Here is a 22,801-nt window from a genome sequence, read left to right as displayed (position 1 = left end):
ACAGACATGAACATTTTCATTAAACAGATTTTCTTATGCAGCCAAGGCATTTCTAGAACTAACAGAGCAATATTGATGAGCAGATTAGGCTAATTTTAGTATTACAGCATCACAGTCATTTTGGATTTAAAATGGCAAATAAATGAATAGCACAAAAGTGTGCTAGCATTCGTTATATGAGTAGATGAAGAATAGCTAAATAGGCCTCAAATATGAGCTGGTTCAGTGGATAAAACTTTGACTTTTAAAAATAAATGCCCTTAGAAACTTCTAGAAATGGATGGTGGGAAGGTGATAGCATTGCAACATTTCTAGCATGCACTAATGGAATGCTAGGGAGGGGGTGGAATGGGAAGATTTAGGCTACATATATGTTTCCACAATTTAAAAAAAAAAGTCTAAATAGATGATAATTAAATGCCAAGGATGATCCTGGATGGGATTTGAGGATGGAGGAGAGGAGGCTCAAAGGGACACAGATGGGACACACACACACACACAAAAGGAAATATAGAATGTAAGCTTTGTATCAATGTTGAATTTCTTGAACTTCTTAGCTGCGCTTAATGAGATTGCATAAAAGAATGTTCTTGTCCATGGGAAAGGTATATGTGAATTATATTGTTTGCTCAAAGATATGTGCAGCTTGCTCTCATATGTTCAGAGGACAGAGCAATAGATGATGGATGATAGATAGGGAGGGAGGGAGGGAGAGAGGAAGGGAAAGAAAGAAATGGTGTGACAGGATGTTAAAGGTGGTGGATGGGGTATTGGGGGAGGGGGGTCAGGGTATGATGGAGTTCTATGTATGGGATTTGTACTGTTTTTGCAACTCTTCCTGTAAGATTGAATTTATTTCAACATATAATCTATTAAATTAAAAAAATAAAAATAATAAATAAATAAATGCCCTTAAAAGGGATATAATTATACAAGAACTGAGAAATTCCATTATCATTTACTTTATTGGTTCAGTTATTTCTTTTTCTTTGATTGACATAATAGAATGGTATTTTGGTTACTATACTCTTATAGCTGCTTCTTGCATTCAGATCTAAGTACTTGGAAGAAACATATGGACCAGATTTTTGGAAATTGAATTATTTTAAATGCCATTGTAGGGGAAGCACTTGAACATAGAGAAGAGGGAGGTTTGTTTAGGGATAGTTGTTTAGGGATAGCCCCCTCTTGCTTCCTGTATCCATGATCTCTGTGCTTGGAGTTGATGACACTTTTTCAGCATCCTCAACTTTGATTTGTGGTTTCCAATATCAGCCCAATCACAACTGCCTTTCCTGTTTCAGGAATTCTGTATAAATTTTGGCTCACTGGCTCCCCATTTTCTGAGGCAGTTGTGAATTAATTTATTCTAGAAAATGCCTTCTCTGTCATTTCTGGGATTTGGGTCAGGAAAGAAAGTAGGCATCTGCCATTTTGATTCCATCACTCCCCTTTGCAGATCATTTTCTGTATTAATAATCATGCCCTACTTTTGGAGAAACTAGGTTTTAATTTTTCATGTATATTTGCTTTCTTTGACACGTATAACTGTTAAGTTGAACAAATGGGAGTCAAAAGATGCAATCACAAAACAAATTATATTCTTACTTCCTCTTCTGATTTACCCTGCTTTGTGAAGTTAGTTCTTTCTCTGCCCCAAATCTTTCATAGGTTCCAGAATTTTTGTGGTCACTGTCAGATGATAAAAAGTCCTTCAGCCACCTTTCAACAATTAGAATATCTAATCAAAACAATTAATTTCATGTAAGGTTAAAGCTTTCCCCCTCCTCCAGCTTGAGCCTGCAAGGGGAAGTGGAAGGTGAGGAATCGGGAATGGTTGACTGATTTTTCCATTTCTTCCCTTTCTCTGCTCCTCTCTCCCCACTAGACAACTAGAAGGGCCTCTTGTGATTATTCTATTAATATCAACTACTGTACTGAGACTGTTTTCATGATGAGAAAGGATTTTATCATCAGAGAGTAATAAGAAAAAAATATGGAACTTGTCCAGTATTTATTTCTTCTAGGGGCAGAGAAAGAACTATTCCATAAAAGCTGCCTTGACTAGGCAGTAGGGGCAAAAAATGAAATTGTTTTTCCGATTGCACTTTACTGGTTCCAGTTGTTTAAAATAACAATGTTATATTTGTGGAGGCCTTTGTGGGATCCTTTAGAATCTGTATATGGAGCTACTGAGTTAATCTAGACATGAAAAGAGAGCCAGGATTTCTAAAGGCAAAACTACTGCTGAAAAATAAGAGTGGCCTTTTGGTGATTTTTAAAGATAAACACTTTAGACAAAGTCTTGGTATTACCTGTTGATTACCATTATTATTATTTTTGGGTGATGGTACAGAAAGCTACAGTTGGTAGGGGGATGCTGTTCTTCATGGTAAAATTGGACTCTTTGAAATTATGACTGAAGATCTAAGATAATAGATGCCAACTGCTTCTTAATTCCAAAGTGAGGTACAAAAACACATAAAACATGCAAAGCATTTGGGCAAAAACTGGTATTGAGTCTCTTGGTCTTTCATATACCTTGGAGATTAAAAAAAAAAGTTGAAATTGAAGAGGCCTGGTTATGAGTATTTGGAATCGGGAGGAGCCATTTGGAAAGTGTGTGTGCTGTGAGTCTCACTCTGCTTGTCCTCAAGGGGTGGAGGTGGGAAGTATATCCCCTTCGAGCCTTGGATACTATGCAGGGTGCCTGCTGTGTGTTCTCTGGACACGGGGGCAGTTGGTGCACTGGGGTCTGATTCATTCTTGACAAGGGGCTACAGGTTGGACGGTTCCTGGAGCAACCTGTGGCATCATAATGGAAACTTGACTTGGGAAGGACCTGCACTTGCATTGGTATGTTTTCTGGATATCTGATAAGGAACCCAAGATAGAAATGTCCCTTGGGGTCATCTAAAATGACTCCTGCCAAGAGAGACTGCCAGGGGACGAGCCATCCTCAGCAGAAGGAGGTTGGTTACCCACAAAGGTGGAATTTGAGGTGAAGTCGTAAGTGACCTACTTGCTTGTTCTATATACCAGTTACCCAGATTATACCTCCATTGGGTTTTCTTAAATGTAGCACATGTGAAAAGAGTTCATTCTGGAAGATTAGAAACTGGGACTATTTAAAAGTTGATACTCAGGAAAACAGGGTGAAAAGAATGATGAGATTATGAAGTGAATTTCCTGTACACATTAGATATTTTTACATTGCCATTTAACTCAAGCTAGATTTTATTACACAAATTAACTGGAAATTTTAGTGATTATACCATGTGGGTTTGTACAGTTTTAATTTAGCTATCTCAAATACCAAATTGCCAGTCTCTCGTTTGTAATATACATTATGTATATAAAGCCCCAAACACTTTTAAACATATGGAAGTACTTTTACGAATTACCCACCCTTATGTCAGGTTACAAACATTTCTAAAGTGATTTTTTCACATGGAGATGGTGTAAGATTAGGTTTGCATACATGTGGCAGAAATCACACATCAGCAGTGACTGTTCACATAAGGTTTTATTCTTTCACATAAAATGTGTGGAGGATAACAGGCCAGGACTGGTATGGAAGTTCCACAGATGTGTCAGAGACCCGCTCCTTCCAGCTTTCTACTCTGCCATCCCTTGGGTCGGGCCCTTGTCAGTAAGGTCCAAGATAACTACTGGGAGCCAGTCATTATGTTCACATTTCAGGCAATAAGAAGAGAAAAACAAAAGGAGGACCTTTCCTGAAAGTTGTATAAATTACTTTCACTTATAGTATCTCACCCAGAATCCAGTTACTGGTCACATCTAACTATAGGGGAGTGTGGTGATTTGAAGTTGAATGTACCCCCAGAAAAATATGTTCTTAAATCTAAACCATTCCTGTGGGTGTGAATACATTACAAGTTGGAACTTTTGATGAGGTTACCAGTAAGGTGTGGCCCAGCCCAATCAGGATGGGTCTTAATCCTATGACTGAAGTCCTTTATAAGCAGAATGAAATTCAGATTGAGAGAAAGCCACAGCAAATAAGAAGCTGAACAGCAATGGAACCTGGAAGAGAAGGGAGAGACCAGGAGACGCTGCCAGGTACCTTGCCATATGACAAGCTAAGGACCAAAAATTGCCAACAGCCAGTCTCAGAATGCCACAGTCTTCGGAGAGAAAGCATAGCCTTGATGACACTTTGATTTGGACTTTTTTTCCAGCCTCAAACTGTGAGTGAATATAAATTCCCATTGTTTAACCTGACCCATTTCGTGGTATTTTCTTGAGCAGCCTAGGAAACTAAAACAGGGAGGCTGTAAAATATGGTCTGCAAGATCTTGTACCCAGCTAATATCTGGGGGTTCTATTACTGAGGAAAAGGGGAGGTCCATATTAGGGGGTAACATTTACCTCTGATACAGGTAACACAGAGGTTAAGAGTGGGATCTGGAGTTAGATGGCTTCACTTTGACTCTTAGCTCCACAATTTACTAGGTTGTAACCCTGGTCAAGTGTCTAAAACTTTACTTGTCTTTATATTTTCATGTGCAAAGTAAAAATAATAAACATGTCATAAGCATTTTATGTGAAGACATTTGGAATGGTGTCTGGCCGTATGCTATTATCATCTTTATCAACATGATTTACTGTAACTCATTAATCTACGGACTGTAGAGCCTTTGGAGTTTATTACTCTAGCCCTAAAACCTAGTAGAATACCAGGCACTTAATAGCTCTGGATAGATGGATGAGTGGATGAGTCAAATTGCTTGAATCCTAGAGTGTCTACTTTCTAACTGATTTACCTGGTGTTGCTTAATCCCTTTTAGCCTCTGTTTGTCCTTCTTTAAAATAGAGATAAACTATGCTGGGCATTCCTTTTGCTCTCTAGACCTACTCTCCATTCTTTTTGACCCTGTTCTGTGCCAAGGAGAATGATCTTTATGGACTGCATAAATGAGCTCCTTTGCCCTCTGGCTTCTGGTTGATATTGGCCCATGGGAGGCATTGGCAGATGTTTAGAGGTAGGAGGACAGTAAGCCTGGACTTTTACTCCTTGGTTTCCTCCCTGCAGGGCCATGGTCTAGCAGTGGCTGTGTGTATTTTCTGCAGGCCATAACTGTCAGGTGGTCTTCTCTTTATTGCTGCAGGTCTTGCTGGGTTCCAGTAACTGCCCCCTGCCCTATGGCTCCTCACTATTGCTGTCCTCAGGGTGCTTTGACCTTGTTGATTTCCTTAATGCTGACCACACTTTTATAAGTAGATCCTTCATTAAACTCTCTTTGGTTCTTCATTTGATTGAGCTTTACCTCCTGAGATTATGATTGATACATGGCACTCATAGGATTGTTTTGAGTATTTAATGAAATAATGCATATAAATTGATTAATATAGTGTCTGACAAAATAAGCACTCAATAAATTTAAGCTCCACAAACACTACTAATATCTGTTTCCTTTTACTCCTCATTATTTCATGTTTGGTAATCTCTCTCTGTTCCATATAATTTTCAAAGGTGTTTATTGATTTGTACTGCTGAAATGATCAGATCATACCAAAAGTTAATTTTTGGGTCAGCCTTATACATTAATGCAAAATGGTGGCTAGTAATTTTTTTTTTCCCCAAAAGGCATGCTTTTTTGTTGTTGTTGTTAAAATATAGAATATGAGATCCCCAATACAATTTTGCCCACCATTGACTTGCAAACCTTGGAATCTAAGAGAAGAGTAGTTAAGCTAAGGGTATATGAATCAGAGCTAAAAAATTGGGTTGGGAGGCTGGTGATTCAGGAAGGTGAGTGGTCAGAGAAGCCAAGGATCTAGAGAGCCATGGAGTAGGCCAGGGGACAAGACCAGAGACCATAGTTAAATGCTTTGAGTGGAGTAGATTCCTTGTTATAGTAGAGCCTTACTACTGACCCAAAGTGGACCAAAGGCCTCTGGCTGTAGCTATGATACTCTTGCTGTTAAAGTCTCCAGGTCTCCAAAGAGTCATCTCTCTCTTTTTCAAACAGAAACTCTAGTAGGATTAATGTGTTCTGGGGCTTCACTGGGTGTCTTGGGGAGCCTAGTTTTCAGGTTTGGAGAAAGTAATGGGTTCTCTTGGTAGTGGTGAGTTCTGGTTCTTTGCTGTGAACCTCCCTGTTTGTGATCTTCCAGAGCTTCTTAGGGAGAAAATGCTGAATCTTAATGTTGGGGATTGAATCATGCCCTCCACAAAAGGCATATTCAGGTCCCAACCCCTGGTCCTGTGGGTATGAACCCATTTGTAAATAGGACCCTTGAAGATGTCATTAGTTAAGGTGTGCCCAAACTGAAAGAGGTGAACATTAATACAATATGGCTGAAGTCTGTATAAGTAAAGGAAATTTGACACAGAAGGAGAATCCATGGAGAACAGCCAGAAGCTGGAAGTAACAGAACCTGGAAGAGAAAGAAGAAGATGCCACAATGTGCTTTGCCATGTGATGGAAAAGCTAAGGACCAAGGGTCGCTGGCAGCCAGCTTCAGAATGCCAAATCTTTGAAGAGACTGCATTATCTTGCTGATGCCTTGATTTTGGACTTTTCCTGGCCTCAAAGCTGTGAGCCAATAAATTCCCATCATTTAAGCCAACCCATTGCATAGTATTTGTTTTAGTAGTCAGGAAACCAAAACAACTTAGCATCCATTTTTTGCTTCTAAGATCCTCTAGATGCTACCTGTGACACTTCTGCAGTTGGTCTGAGAACATCCTACAATTTGCAGATGCTCCCGTAATAATAATTACTTGATAATTCATTGAAATATCCTCTGTGATAGAGAATGGGTGATGATGATGATGATGATGATGATGATATCTGAAGTCCTTTGTGATTTACAAAGTGATTGCTACAGACATTTTCTTACTTAGGGAAGTTAAAACATGCCAACCCTGAAAAAGATGAAGCAGGAAAGAGAAAGCAGGTAGGGTTAGTTTTTGGTGGAATGCAGCAATTTCCATTTCATAGAAACAGCCAATTGGATTTTTATTTTCCCAACTCTACACAGTAAGGAATTGTCATTTTTCCCTATTTATGATGAAATATTTTATAGGTGACTGATATGCAATATATTACTTATTTTTAAATGCCAGTTGGAATTGAGAATTAAAATCAGAATGCTCTTTAACAGAAATATATTTTGGTACCTGACCTTTTTTTGGCAATTAATTTGTTTTTCTTCTACTTGATTTCTATTTTTCCAGATTTGGATATCAGAAACACATGAACAGATGTCTAAAATTTACTTAAAAACAAAATTGGCTGAAATAAAGAGCAAGGCCTTATTGAATGAGGAAACAATAAGTTTTGGGATTATTGAAAGGTATTTATAATACTTTGCTTTCAGAACATGCACATGCAGAAATGACTTATATAAGCAGCAAAGGGGTATAGTGGCTCTAGCTACACATTAGAGGAACCCTTCAAGCATCTCAAGCTTCCATGCTTTCTGCTCATGCTGGTCCCTCTGTTTGGAATTCCTTTCTGTCAATTGTTTGTCAGTCAAAACCCTACTCATCTGGGGTCCAGCTGAAATGACATTTCTTCCCTATGAGTTTTTTTTCCCAGCTCAGGGATCTAACTATCTAGATTTGAATCTCAGCTCCACAGTTATTTAATATGTATAAATTTCAATTTCTTCACCTGTATAATGGGAATTATAAAAGTATATACTTCATAGGATTGTTCTGAAGTTTAGAGGAAATAACATATGAAATGCACATAGAAATATTGCCTGACATAGTAAGAATTAGTTGAGCTGCCATTAGTCAGGATTAATTGCTTTTGTATTCTTGCCCTCTGAACATTTTGTTTATGTTCTATATAACAACTGGACTTGCATACTAGTTATTTATATGCTTGTGTGTGATAGAGACTTCTTTGAGGGTAGGAGCTATTTCTTAGTTATATCTGTAGTCCTATGATCTGGTACAATGCCTTCTCATGGAAATGCATGACATAGACATTGTCCTATACTGTAATCATTGGGAAAATGCAGTCAGAATAAATGACAAAATGTTAACATTTCCATTAATTTGTTGGGACATTTTATTTTGCAAGGTGTATAAAAGTTGAAAACATGAACCCCCCCCCCCTTAAAAAATAACCATCATAAAAATTCAGCTCCAAATTAATTTTATATGGCTTTGAAAGTTTATAAATGGCAGTTTTATATGATTTCTAAAAATTGTTATCTTGTTTTCAGGGACACTGGATTGCCTGCAACCGGCTTTGGAACTGTCTTTACCCGACACCCACCAGATCATCAGAAATTGTTAGTAGTTCCTAAACTGCTAATAGATTGCACAAAATGATTCTTAATGGTCCAGGATGCAGGGGTGTGGGAGTATGTACTAAGGACAACATCAGGGAATGCATCAAGGACAACCAAATGCCCTTTAAGTAGTTTTATAGGCTTTTCTTTAACAAAAAAAAATGTTTCACATCAATATGCATAATATAATATGGCTAAGACTATTTTTACAAATAAAGAGAAATGAATTTATTATTGGGGTAGCATGGCTTGATACTGCAAAAAATAAATTGCTCTTCCACTCATCTTTCTAAAGAAAATTAACTTTCAAGATTTCTGTAATGAGGTATAGACAAGTGATGTGAAAATTTAGGCACAAGCATGACAATATTCTAAGTATTGGATTGTGCATTATGAAGAAATAATATGAGCTCATATCATCAACACTGGCTGTTAAGATGTTTCTGCTTCCTTTGAGAACTGGCCTCAGAACTAAGCCCTTTTCCAAAGCCTGCCTGGGAAATGTCCTAAATGATAATAGTCCACCATACATCACAGTCACCTGTTGTGACCAGGTACCAGGGCTGCTGGTTCTAAACTTGATTGCTCCAGTAAGGCTGGCTTAGGCCTGCATCCCTCACAGCCTGGTGTAGCATCATTAAATGGGTCCATAGGAAGTATTCCCTGTCATCATCCTACTGTCATCAAAGTAGCTTGAAGTGAAGCCTGCAGGCTCCCTTCCTTGAACTGAAACCTGGAGTTTCCAGCAGACATTGGAAGGCAGAATGAATCCAGAAGCGGGCTTTGACAACTGTATTAAAACTGAGAAATGCTCAAGAAAATTGTGGGCTAGCGCAGGAGAAGGCCTAGGGATGGAGGAGGGAAGAGGAGAGAAGGCAAGGGTTGAAGTTTCTCGATGGTTCTTGGGCCATACCAGGGTGGAAGCTGTGATTTTGGTGGACCAGACTAGGTCGAGGGGCTGAATAAATCTTGTCCACTGTGTTTGCAAACTATAACCTTGGATTATATGCTCAAAGTTGACTTTTTTTGCACTGACTTTGACTGGTGTTTTCAATCAAGGGCAGAAAATGATACCCAGTGCTCTACGTAATGGAGGATTTGATAAAAACAACCTACTTTCCTAAAGCTCTGAACTCAGCATTGATGTCTGTAAAGCTAACCACGGATGGTCAGTAGGCCCCTGAGTAGTCTCCACCACCCTCAATTAGAGAAAGCAGTCCCTGATATCAAGGAACTAGGCAGTGTATCTTAAGAAGAAAGGGATGCCAGTGAACATGAGTGCAGTTAAGCCCAGAGAATGCCCATTAGAGGCACTGAACGCACATCTCCCAGGCTCACGGTGAAGATACCGGCAGGGCCTCCCTTGTTCGTGGGCTACCCATGTAGTGATCAGAAGCAGAGGCAACTGATAGTCAGGAATAATTCAGATGATCTCTTAGTTAAGAAAAAATCATGACACATCTAAAGAGCAGGGGCATCATGAAGAATAACAAGTTACCGACAACCTATACCAGATGAAGTAGACCCACTGGAACAAATGGGATAGGAATTTCAAATCTGCGTAAGAAACATACTTAGGGAAACAAAGGAAGCTGTTGCAAACCTAAAGAAAAATAATAAAAACCAAATTGGCATTAACTAAACAACAACAATACTGCCACAAGTAATATTAAGATATTGGAGGAAAAGAACTTTGAACATAGAATTATTTAAATGTGAGGGACAAATAAAGATTATTCAGACATACAAAGACTGATTTCAGACTTGCCATCTTGCCATGAGCAACTGCAGAACTGGGAAAAGTAATGTTGAATGACTATTTTCAGGTCAGATGAGCAGTGTGAGGCTGTGATCCTTGAAAATGTGAGGTTAGCATCACCTTCTCCCTACTTACTGATGGGAGCACTTTCCCAGGTATGGCCAGGCAGGGGAGCCAAAGTGTAGAACAGTGTCCTATTGAGCTGGGAGGCAGGATTAAGCCTCTGATGTCACTGGAATTTGCAGGGTATTGGAGAAGAGGAAGTCATGTGGGAGGGTGGGAGGTGGGAACTGAAGTCTGCATGGAATTGCCCTCGGGTCCTTGCTCAAGGGCTGGGCTCTGCATGCACTTATCAAAATAGTACATGCCCTTGGTTTTAAAAGATCAAACAGAACTATCTGCACAGTTCTCTGGAATTCCACAATGGTGTTCCCTCATGTGTGTTATTATTCAGTGGGCTCTGAGGCCATATCACCTGCCTTCAAATCCTGGCTCTGTTGCTTTTTAGCTGTTTGTTCTTGGGGAGGTGGCTCAACCTTTGTGTGCCTCCTTTTCTTCATCTGTAAAATGGGGGAGATAATTATAAAGACACCCATGTTATAAAGTTGTTGTAAGGATTAAGCAAGCTACTATACCTAAAGCACTAGGACAGTAACTGATCCATACCTAGTAAGTACTGTGCATGTCTCTGTTGGGCGGATGCATGGTTAATTAAACCTTTCATCTATAAACCCATATTCCTCAGTCCAGGGAAATTTTCTTGACTTAGTTCATCGATGGTTTATACCTTTCATTTCCTCTGTTTTCTATTTTTGGAAATCCTTTGTTTGTATGTTGGATTGCTTAGACTGGTCCCCTAATATTTTTTTGTCTTTTCTCTCCTATTTTCTTTGTGTCTTAACTATCTACTTTCCTCTGTTTCCTCTCTGTTTCTTCAACCCCACTAGTTTATCATTTCACTTGTCATATTTTTAATTCCCAAGAGTTATTTCCTTGTTCTATGATTCTTCTGTTTTTATAGGATCCCTTTTTCTTATCTCGTCATTATAGTATCCCTTTTCTTGTCTCATTATTGGTATTAACCTTATCTGTGTGAAGACATTAATGATCGTTTTTCTTTAGTTTTCTTCTTGATGCATAGCTTCTGCATTGTCCAAGATTTGTTTTTTTTCCTGTTTATTTTTTGTTTTTGTGGTATTTATCATCCATGCTGCAGGCTTTCCTCCGATGTCTGGTAGTCAATCCTTTGTTTTCTACCTATGATAGAAGGAGAGGGGACTGGGAGCCTGTGAGTGAGCTTCACCAGAGAGATCTAGGTGGGTTTTTTTTTGCAGAAGCCCTGGTGTTTGTGTTTTAGTTTTTCCTCTTGGGCTGGTCCAGTTCCCCAGAGGAGGCTTCCCAATCTCTCGCCTAAAGGTTGAGGAGCTGGCTGCCCATGTTCTTGGAGTGATCAGGGCAAGTGGGCTGGGGATCTCAGTATTCAGCATTCATCATGTACGGTCACTGAACTATGCCGTGGTTCAAGTACTTTCTGTTTTACCTTTTCCAGTGAATAGTTTCTAGCCTCCTGCAGTTACCCATCACTGAGGAGTGGAGGAATGGGGGAGGAGCTTTGGGGTTCTGCTTCTCAAACAGAACTCCTTTGTTTCATTCCCTACTTCATCCCCATTTCCAGAGGTGCTTCTGCAGTATAAGAGTGGCCTCTCAGCTTTCCACATTGTTGACTTAGGATTCAGCTTTCTGCTAAGTCCATCTTTTCTCCAGTTTTCAAAATTTGTTTCAGTTGTTCCTTCTCCCTGTTCTTACTCTTGTGGGTTTGTTTAAAAAAAAAAAATCTGATATGGTTTTAGTAGGGCTTTGAAGGAAGCAAGATTAAATGTGTAAATTCAATTTTAACCCTGAAGTCATCAAGTCTTAGCTGGAGTGTCACCTCCTCTAGAAGGCCTTCCTTTGCCTGCTGTCCCTACCCTACGCCTACCCCAGTGAATCAGCTAAGTCCCTCATTGTGTAGGTCCATATCACTGTGTACTTCTTTTATGCTAACACTATTCATCTTTTTTGTAATTGTTTGTATTCTCATTTGTCTTCCTTGCTAAGTCCAATGTTTTGAAGGGCAGGACTGTCACAGTTCTACCCTTAGTGCCTAACCGAGAGCCTGGCCTACACAGATGCGCAATAATTATTTCTTGAGTGAATAAATTATTTCTGATAATTTATGATAATTTCTGAACAGCAAATTACAATGGACAAAGGATATGGCTAATTCCTATCTTATTTGATTGAGGGATTTGAGGCCTGCTGAACCTTCAACTCTATTCTGGCAAATGTATTAGAAGGCATGGTCTTTCAGAAAATCAGTCCTTGTTAGATTGAATTGCTAGAATTACTTGTTTGCTTTATTTGATTCATGAGTATTAGCAAGGAAATAAATATACATGCACCTTCAACCACCCTCTGCTAATTCTTTTGGTTAATGTACACTAATTATAGGACATTCCATACAATAGAATACTGCAGTGCTTCAGAATCTGCTGCCTTGAATATTAAATATTCTTTTGCTTCTTGCCAACTGTACAGCTGTGGAAGTTTAATGTCAACCTTAAAAGGCAATGAATAAGAATGAGTTTGCTCAATGGACCAAAATAATGTGCTTCAAGTTATAAAGGAAAGGTTGTAATCATAATGTAAATTTAAGCTTCAGGTTACCTCTCAAGGAAAAATGTCAGAATAAAGGTATAGTTTCTTTATTAAAGAGACATTTATCAGATGCATTTATTTTTATTTTTAGATAATGCCCACTATGTTGTGATGGCATTTGATGGTCTGTTTCTTTTCCTCATAACTCAATTGATAGCCCACCTGTTCTATTTTGGACTGATGTGAAGAAGATTCAACATCATCCCTCCATAAACTGGCAGCAAATATTTCCATGGAACGTATTATAAATCAGAACAACTAGAGCAACAAACTGGAACTTTGACACTGATGGACTTATCACTCCTGACCTCAACTAGAAAAAAAGAACTCTGTGGATAATTCCCTCCACATATGCCACAGATTGAGATGAATGAAAAAAACAAAAACAAAACCTCTGATATAGGGTTGAATCAGGTTGAGACTAAAAGTTATATATCAAGGATTTAAACTTTAAAAACAAAATTTATAAATTTTGAGGCTAGGTTGAGCTCATCTAGGACTAGAGTTATTGTTTCCTTGAGAGGTGGTCACATTCCCATCAATGAGTTTCCAGGGAGTGGTATTGGCCCGTGATGGAAGGGTCATCAGAGAGGCTCAAAGACCTCTTAGATGTCAACAGTGGTCTTATAGTCTCAGAATGATACCGTTGTCTGTTTAGGGAGTATCTAACATAGATTACTTTTTTTTACATGGCAAGAGACATTAGTTTAAAGGTGTAAAAAAGTACTGAGAGTCACAATTCCTTTAAGGCATATAGGAAAAGTGGATGGGAACTGTTCTAGTTTGCTAATGCTGCCGAGATACAAAACACCAGAAATGGATTGGCTTTTTTGGTTTATTTGGTTACGTAGCTACCATCTTAAGGCCATAAAATGTCCAAGGTAAGTTATCAACAATCTGGTACCTTCACTGGAGGATGGCCAATGGTGTCCAGAAACCTGTGTTAGCTGGGAAGGCACATGGCTGGCGTCTGCTCCAAGTTCTGGTTTCAAAATGGCTTTCTCCCAGGACGTTCCTCTCTAGGCTGCAGCTCCTCAAAAATGTCACTCTTTCTTGCTCTTGAGGTGTTTGTCCTCTCTTAGCTTCTCCGGAGCAAAAGTCTGCTTTCAACGGCCGTCTTCAAACTGTCTCTCAACTGCAATTCTTCTCTCAGCTCCTGGGCATTCTTCAAAGTGTCCCTCTTGGCTGTAGCAAGCCCACATCTTCTGTCTGAGCTTATATAGTGCTCCAGCAAACTAATCAAGGTCCATGCTGACTGGGTGGGGCCATACCTCCATGGAAATTATCCAGAGTTATCACCCACAGTTGGGTGGATGCATTTCTGTGGAAATTACCTATTCCAAATGTTCCAACTTAATCCCCACTAATATGTCTGCCCCCACAAGATTGCATCAAAGAACATGGCTTTTTCTGAGGGGCATAATATATACAAACTAGTACAGGAACATAATATAGTTAGCTAGTAAGTAAGAGTCCTTTTTGCCTTCCTACTTGGTTTTCAAGCATCTTCAAGTAACTTTCACTTAATTTGGAAGTACTCTTCTATAAGGCATAGAAAACTAATTCACTAATTATTAGAAGGCACCTGGATTTCTGATTATCTAACACAAAATAATTTTATGATTTGTCCATAGGACCAGAAAGTTGTAGCTGGTGCGTTCTAAGAAGTAAGGTTTTCCATGTGTAATATCTGGACTGGGTCTGTGATGCCAGACAGACAACCAATCAAAGCCAAAACGAAAGAGCAAAAAATATACAACAACCAAAAACTCTATCAGGCAGATCCAGTTTTGAAAGGGAGTTGTAATAATGACATAATAATTTTATTTAAGATTTTATTTATAAGAAACCCTTGTTAAATATGAATATGTAAGTGTGGTAGATTGAAATTATGTACCCCCAAAAAAGACATGTTCTTTGTCTTAATCCATTTTCCTCTGGGTATGAACCCACTGTAAATAGGACCTTTTGAAGTTGTGTTATTGGTTGAGGTATGGCCCATCTGAATCAGGGTGGGCCTTAATCTGTATTACTCAAGTCCTTTTTTTTTTTTTTTTAAACATCTTAGATTTTTAATCCTTTCTTTACAGGTACCTAGACCACTTTTGATTAAGAAAACTGTAGAAAGAAAACTTCCACGAATGGGATGCCAGGTAGTGGCACGTGTCAATTCTCCACAAAGTCCTGCTTTGCAGGCTGTCTGAATGCAAGGCTTGGGGTCTCTGCTCACACTGGCTGGAATTAGTTGTGGCAGGTTTTAGTCCAGAGGTCGCTTTTCCCCATATTTCTTTGTAAAATCTTCCACATTCTTTCAGAATTTTTTATGGTCCTTAGAGTATTCTTCGGCTAGGTCAGCCTGAAGTGGGTGCTCGGGGTGAGGGTCGTTCACTAGTGCAATGAGGGACTGGATTACTTGGTTGGTTTTGGTGGCTGGCTTCCAGTTTTCAGCACTAATTACCAGCAGACAGACCTGCCCCTTTTCATTGATGTTTAGGTGGTAGCTCTTTGTTTTAAATATGATCTTCAGTGGTTTGAATGGGTACTCTACTGGAAAGTTGATTTCAATTCTGAAGCCCCCTTATCATATGGAGGATTGTGAGGAACAATAATTTATTGCCAAGTCAATAAATTAACTTCATCAACCTGGATGTTACGGAAGTTTTTCATCCCACATTTGCGGATTTCTTCAAGCTCCTTCTACAGCCTCCTGCTGGCTGCCATCTTGGATCTGGTCACTTGAGTCCTTTTTAAGTGAAGAAATATGGATGCAGTAAGTCAGAGAAGGCCACAGGAAGAAGCCACATGTCAGTAAAAACCAGAAGAGCAGGTACAGGAGGGAGAGATGGCCATGTGACAGAGGCAGAGATGCAAGAGAAGGAACCCAAGGACTGCAGCAAGCCATCGCCAGAATGCTACAGACATCAGGGAGAAAGCATGGTCTTAATGATTACTTGATTTTGGACTTCTAGTCTCCCAAACCATGGGCCAATAAATTCTTATTGTTTAAGCCCACCATTGTGTGGTATTTGTCATGGCAGCCCTGGCAAACTAAGACAGTGACCATGCATGGTCCTGGGACCACAGTCCACAGGAGAAGTCAACTGTTTTGATAGAGGAAAAGCAGTTCTGGTGTAGGGTATTTGCTCTGTGAGAAGCAGGTTTGTGGGAGCCTGGGTCAGTCTGAGGCAGCCCAGGAGAACTGATTGCCTGTTTGGAGTATAGAGAAGTGACCCAAGGTGGATTTTTCACAAGGTCAGCCCTAACTACTCTATTTTATCATTTTTCTCAAACTGTATTGCTTCCTGGTGGTATTGATTAGTGTATATTATCCAAAGTGGATGATAAATGTGTCTTCTTTCCAGAATTTGTCCTGATACTTATGTGATCCATATGGTGGAAGCAGAAAGAAATTAATGTAGTATTTTGGATAAATAGCTTTTGGACATAGTATGGTGTTTTAGTTTCCTAGGCTGCTCAAGCAAATACCATGATGGTTGGTCAAGGTTAAACAGTAAGAATATATTCACTCATGGTTTGAGGCTGGAAAAAAGTCCAAAGACAAGGTGATGCTTTCTCCTTGAAGACTGTGGCATTCTGGGGCTGGTTTACCCTTAGCTTGTCCCATGGCAAAGCACATGGTTGTATCTCCTGATCTCTGCCTTCTCTTCTGGGTTCTGTTGGTGTTCATCTTCTTGCTGTTTTCACTGACTTCCTCTCTCTGTCTGAATTTCATTCCACTTACAAAGTATTTGAGTAATAAGATTAGGAGCCATCCTGATTGGGATGGGCCACACCTTAATTGAAGTAATCTCATCCAAAGGTCCTACTTCCAACATGTTCACACCCACAGGAATAGTTTAGATTTAAGAAAGAGTTTTTTGGGGGGTACATACAGCTTCAAACTGCCACATGTGGGTTTCCAGAAAGGGCATGGAATGGGAAAATAGAAGACCTGTATTCAACTTCTGAGTCGGCACTAAACCTGCTATATAACCTTGTGCTGGCTAATAGCCTTCTATGGGCTCTAGTAGTTTCTATCTTGAAAATGAGGGGGTTGAACCAAATGATCTGTGAAGTCCTTTCCTACTCTAAAATTTTATGGTTCTAAGGAGAAAGGCATCTGTAGTCACATAAATGGACAAGTTAAATGAGGCCTCAAAGTAGTTCAGGTAGTTAAGTTTCATTGTTGGCATAGAGCACTTATCCATATGTGTGTGGAGTGATCACTTCCCCATAGTGGTAGCAAGCTTAGGTCACAGTTTAAACTATTTCAATTTATTCCTCTCACTGGAGCCTTTAGTGTCTGTAAAACCTTTGGCACTCTTCAGAGGAAAGCGACTGCATATGAATAGTAAGAGGGTTTTGTTTTCTTTTCTCAAATTGCAGAGCAGGCATTTACTTTCCTTTCTACTCAGACACTTATGGGGTGGCTTGTTCCTTGTTAAAATACCATCCACCTGTTGGAAAATTTTTCCAGAAAAAAAAAAAATTGCCCATGATGATGGCAATGAGGATAACAACAAAGACAATAAAAGGGGTAGTTGAAAGACTGAGGAATAAGAATGAGACACATTTGGATTTAATTCTTCCTGCTCTATATTACTCATTGTATGATCTTTTATTTTTGTGTGTCCAGCTTTCTCCTTTTGGACAACATCCTGTCCTCCATTCAATGTAATTTGGCTAGACTATATGATGGGTGGGCTGATTCTGTTCCCTACCACTACATCATGTACCCTGGTGGTGGGCACATGACCCAGGCCGGGCCGATCAGAGAACAGTCTAGGGTAGTAGAAGGAGTTTGGGAGAAGAGGCTAATTCATGTTCTAGGTTGAAAGTTACAGAGCACCCCTCGCTGCTGAGGGAGCATCTAGCTGCAAAAGAAGTTAAGCAGAGGTGTGGAAAAAAGACAAGTTCTAATGATAGTCTTTTTTATTTTTTAGATAATTTTTTTTTATTAGAGAAGTGGATTTACAGAACAATCATGCATAAAATTCAGAATTCCCATTTACTACCCTGTTATTATCCAACTGGCATTGGTGTGGAACATTTGTTATAATTGATAATAGCATATTTTTATAATTGTACTATTAACTATAGTCCATGATTTAACTTAGGGTTCACTGTTTGTGTAGTGTAGTTCCATGGACTTTTTTTTTTTTTTAATTTATCCTGTACCATATATACAATCTAACATTTCCCATTTTACGCACATTCACATATATTTCAGTGCTTTTAATTATGTTCATAATGTGCTACCATCACCACCATCTGTTACCAAAACATTTCCATCATTCCAAATAGGAACCCTGTACAGTTTAAGCCTTAACTTCCCATTCCCTATCCCCATCCCATCACTTGGTAACCTATATGCTAGATTCTAACTCTATGTGTTTGCTTATTCTAATTGTTTCAAATCAGTGAGATCATACAATATTTGCTCTTTTGTGTCTGACACAAAAATAGCATCAGGTTATTTCACTCAAACTGATGTCTTCAAGGTTCATCCATGTTGTAGCATATATGATGATATTCTTTTTATGAGAACTGGTAAATTCCTTTTTTTGTTATTGCTAAAGCAAATTTGAGTTGGGTTTATGTATCTTATAACTGCAAGAATAATACTAATAATAACAAACACTTACATGGCGCTTATTATATGCCAGGCACTATGCTAAGTGTTTTACATTTGCTAGTCATTTACCCTCCGAAACTATGTGAGTTAGTTCCGTCGTTATCACCATTATGTAGTGGGAAATAGAGTGGGAAATACAGAGGCACAAAGAAGTCAAGTAACATGCCCAAACTCTCACAGCTGGTAAGTGGTAATGAGTCAGAATTTGAACTGAGACAGTCTAATGACAAAACTCATGCTCTTAATCACTTTTCTATGCTGCCTTTCTAAGTGACAGGCTGACAGGAAAACTTTGATACATACTTAAGTTCTCTGGCTATGACTTTCTTCTATAAATATGGAAATAATAATTGCTCCCTTTAGGCAGGGCAGGCCTTGAGCACCAAGCTAATAAAGGAAGTGGCACTAGTAAAGTTTTCTTTATTCCTCATGAAATTTCTGGAGTCAAATTTTGTACTTGAACAACCTGGGCTACTCATACCCACGATATGTCTTGGTTTTGGCTTGGCACCTTTTCCCTGTGAGGTAGGAATCCTACCTGAATGTAGATCACCACCCTGAGCTCCTTGGAAAGTGTGACTTGGCTGCTGCTGAGTTATTATGGCTCTTTTAGTTGGCCAGATTCACTAAAAATAGTTCAGAATCAACCCTAAATGCTATTTCTCTTGCATCACTCTTGCATGTACAGTATCCCACCTTAGTTGAAGTGTGTTGAAGCCAAGTTGCTGAGTAAGTAGAACACTTCCATTTGTTAATATTTGGGGATGTGACTCAGGTCCTTACTCGAGTTATATGCCTTGGCACAGGAATGTTTTAATGGTGGGTAACAATAATCTATTCTAATATTATCCTTGCAGGGCAATTCAAATTATTTGATAAGAATATTTATGTGAAAGCACTTGGTATATTGCTTATTAGGTCTAAAGTTTGGATATCATGATGAATTGATTGTTGACTCAGACTATCCTTTGTTCCCTATTAGGCTATATTGAATCTAGTTTCATTAGAGTAGTCATTCAATTATATCCACCATGTGGAAGGCCAGGTTTCTTTGTGTATTCAGGTGTGCTCAATAATGCCCTCAAGATAAAATTATGAAGATCGGCCTATTCGGTTTATCTTTTGTAGTGGTTAGTCTTCAAAGGTGGCCCTCAACAATTCCTTCCTTCCATGTGCATGTCTCCGCTACCATCAATAAGCAGAGGTTATTTGCCTGCCCTCTGAATCTGGACTGGTCTTGTGACAGACTTTGATCAATAGAATGTGGCAGAAGTAATGTTCTGGGACTTCTGAGTTCAGCTCTTACGAGGACTAGTCGTTTCTGCTTTCTGATTCTTGGATCCTGGCTGCCATGCTGTGTAAGAAGCTCAAGCCACATGGAGAGGCCACCTGGAGAAGCCACCTGGAGGAGAACCAAAGCACTGTGTTTGACAGCTCTATCTTAGCTCCCAGCCAACAGATAAAACCAACTGCCCACCATGTGAGTGAGCTATCTTGGATATTCCAGCCCAGTCAAGCCCTTGGATGACTACAGCCCTAACTGATATTACATGGACAGAAGAACCACCCAACTGAGCCCAGTCATCCCACAGAATAATCAGAGACAATAATATAGTTATTTTACACTAAGGTTTTTTTTTTAAGCAGTTTTATTAACATATATTTACATATCATACAATCCATCCAAAGTGTACAAGCAATGGCTTTTAGTATATTCACAGAGTTGTGCATTCATCACCACAATCAATTTTAGAGCATTTTCATTACTTCATAAAGAAAAGCTCCATACCCCTTAGCAGTCACCTCTTAATCCTTCTATCCTTCTTCAGCCCTACATAACTCCTAATCTATTTCTATCTCTATAGATTTACTTATATTTATATTTTATATAAATGGAATCCTACAATATCTAGTACTTTGTGTCTGATTTCTTTTATTTAGCATATTTTTTACACTATTATTATTATTCTAAATTAAAGAAGTTGTAGGTTTACAGAAAAGTCATGTAAAAAATACAGCTTTCCCATATACTCTCCTATTGTTGACACTTTGCATTAGTGTGGTACCTTTGTTACAACTGATGAAAGAATATTAAAATAGTACTATTAACTTTAGTCCACCATTTACATTAATTGTATTTTTCCCATATACAATTTGTTGGGAGGTTTTTGATGGCTGATTCAATCTCTTGTAATTGGTCTGTTGAGGTCTTCTGTTTCTTCTAGAGTCAGTGTAGGTTGTTCATGTGTTTCTAGGAAGTATTTCATCTAGTGAAATGTAGATGAAATACTTCATCTAGGAAATATTTTATTTCATCTACTTTGTTGGCATACAGTTGTTCATGGTATCTTCTTATGATCCTTTTTATTTCTGTGCGGTCAATAGTAATGTCCCCCTTCTCATTTCTAGTTTTACTTAGTTGCTTCTTCTCTTTTTTTTTTCCTTTGCCAGTCTAGCTAAGGGTTTTCCCATTTTATTGATCTTTTCAAAGAATAAACTTTTAGTTTTGTTTATTCTCTCTATTATGTTTCTCTTCCCAGCATTTCTATTGTGGCCTCTCTTTTTAAATTTCTCCCTTGGTGGTTATTTTGTATGCAGCACTCCTCAGCGTCTTGGGTTCTGCCCTGGGTCCCTGTGGACTAGGTCCCTGTGGCTGGATATGCTTGGAGTTCTGACTCACCATTGTGAGTTGCTATAAGTCTCTCTCCACAGTGGGAGGGACCTGGGCCATGCTGCCTCTGTATGACTCACAAGCTCTGTGGGACCGACTAAGATGGAGCAAAATGAGAACCACTGGGTGGTCCAGGATGAAATTTTCCATTCTGTTATTTTTCTGTTTCTTCAATTCAGCATTTGTGGAGTTATTCTCTGGTCTCTACTGTCCTCTAGAGTTCTAAGTAAATGGGATTTGTCCTTTTATTCACTAAATCTCTGAGGAGGCATTTTCAAGGATTGTCTTAAGTCGTCATGTTGATGATGTCACTCTCCAGTCACTATATTTTAAGCCACAGCTGTAGATAGTTTAAACAACATTTATTTCCCTAAATATCATGTTTATATGGTACTTTTTCCAACTGTAGGCCTGTAGCTATAGTTTTTCTTATTGCTAATCCATCAGGAATGCAAGCAGTTCAAATTTTGGAGACCAATGAACTAATAAAAATACATGTATTGTAAGTGAGTTGTGAGGATTTTCAAAATGTTGCAGTTGTGGAATTTATATTTCAGCCTGACATTTTCTTTTTTCCATGTACATTAATGATGTGCCAGTATTACTCTTTATAATAGTGAAAAAAAATGTGGTCAGCTGGATTTAATCCAAACAGTTGAAGACTTAAGTGAGACAGATAGAGGACCTTCACTTCTTCTTAGGCAAACCAGCAAAGCATTTCCTGAGGAGTTCATCAAGGTTGCCAGTTCGTTTCCTGAGGAGTTCATTGAAAACATTCATTGAATTTGCCAGTTTGCTGCCTGAGGAGTTCATCAAACATCTTCATTGGAGTTGCCATTTTGCTGCCTGCCCTATGGAATTTGGACTCGCGCATACCCACGGCTATGTGAGACATTTTTATAAATCTTATATTTATAGATATCACTTGTTGATTCTGTTTTGGTAGAGAACCCTAACTAATACAGAGGGGTAAGTTGCTTAACTAGTAAACACCAGAGCTGGGTTTTAACCTCATATCTGGTCTGTCTGACTGGATAGCTTAGGTCTTTAACCACTACATTACATTGTCTTTCATGCTTACATGTATATAGTGCTCCATATCCTTCAAAGTACTTTCATGCACTTTAGCCATTATCCCATTCCTCCTAGCAATCAAACAAGGTTGTTTGGGAAGGTATTTTCTTAATTGTACAGAGGAGAAAATCAAAGCTCAGAGATAATAAAACAATCCAATTCCTCATTGTGCCAGTTTGAATGTATTATGTCCCCAAAGCACTATTATCTTTGATGTAATCTTGTTTGGGCAGAACATATTAGTGTTGATTAGATTGTAATTCTTTGAGTGTTTCCATGGATATGTGACCCACCCAATTGTGGGCGATGACTCTGATTGCATAGTTTCCATGGAGATGTGGCCCCGCCCATTCAGCATGGGCCTTGATTAGTTTACTAAAGCACTGTATAAGCTCAGAAAGGAGGAGCAAGCTTGCTATAGCCAAGAGGGACACTTTGAAGAATGCACAGGAGCTGAGAGAAGAGCTGCAGATGAGAGACAGTTAGAAGACGGCTGTTGAAAGCAGATTTTGCTCTGGAGAAACTAAGAGAGGAAAAACGCCCCAAGAACAACTAAGAGTGACATTTTGGAAGAATTGCAGCCTAGAGAGGAGCGTTCTGGGAGAAAGCCATTTTGAAACCAGAACTCTGGAGCAGATGGCAGCCACAGGCCTTCCCAGCTAACAGAGGTTTTCTGGACACCATTGGC

General features: G+C 39.0%; 1 protein-coding gene and 1 pseudogene across 7 annotated transcripts in view; one reads left to right on the top strand and one right to left on the bottom strand.

Annotated features, from left to right (window-relative positions):
- The window catches only part of C10H9orf135 (chromosome 10 C9orf135 homolog), a 246,029-nt gene that overhangs the window by 42,980 nt on the left and 180,248 nt on the right, over positions 1-22,801 (top strand). For 6 of the 7 annotated variants that reach the window (XM_037797855.1, XM_037797858.1, XM_037797857.1 and 3 more), the window contains exons 3-4: positions 7,208-7,326; positions 8,209-8,277. In XM_037797855.1, coding sequence (XP_037653783.1) covers positions 7,208-7,326; positions 8,209-8,277 — 188 coding nt within the window. Of the gene's footprint in view, positions 1-7,207; positions 7,327-8,208; positions 8,278-19,496; positions 20,001-22,801 lie in introns of those variants that run through there. The other variant, XM_037797861.1, reaches the window with a different exon arrangement.
- On the bottom strand, positions 14,991-15,454 carry LOC119505208 (annotated as a pseudogene).

The sequence above is a fragment of the Choloepus didactylus genome, chromosome 10 (genome assembly GCF_015220235.1).
Source record: "Choloepus didactylus isolate mChoDid1 chromosome 10, mChoDid1.pri, whole genome shotgun sequence".
Lineage (NCBI taxonomy): Eukaryota > Metazoa > Chordata > Mammalia > Pilosa > Megalonychidae > Choloepus > Choloepus didactylus.
The sequence above is the reverse complement of the archived record's forward strand: the minus strand, read 5'-3'. Positions and strand labels throughout refer to the sequence as shown.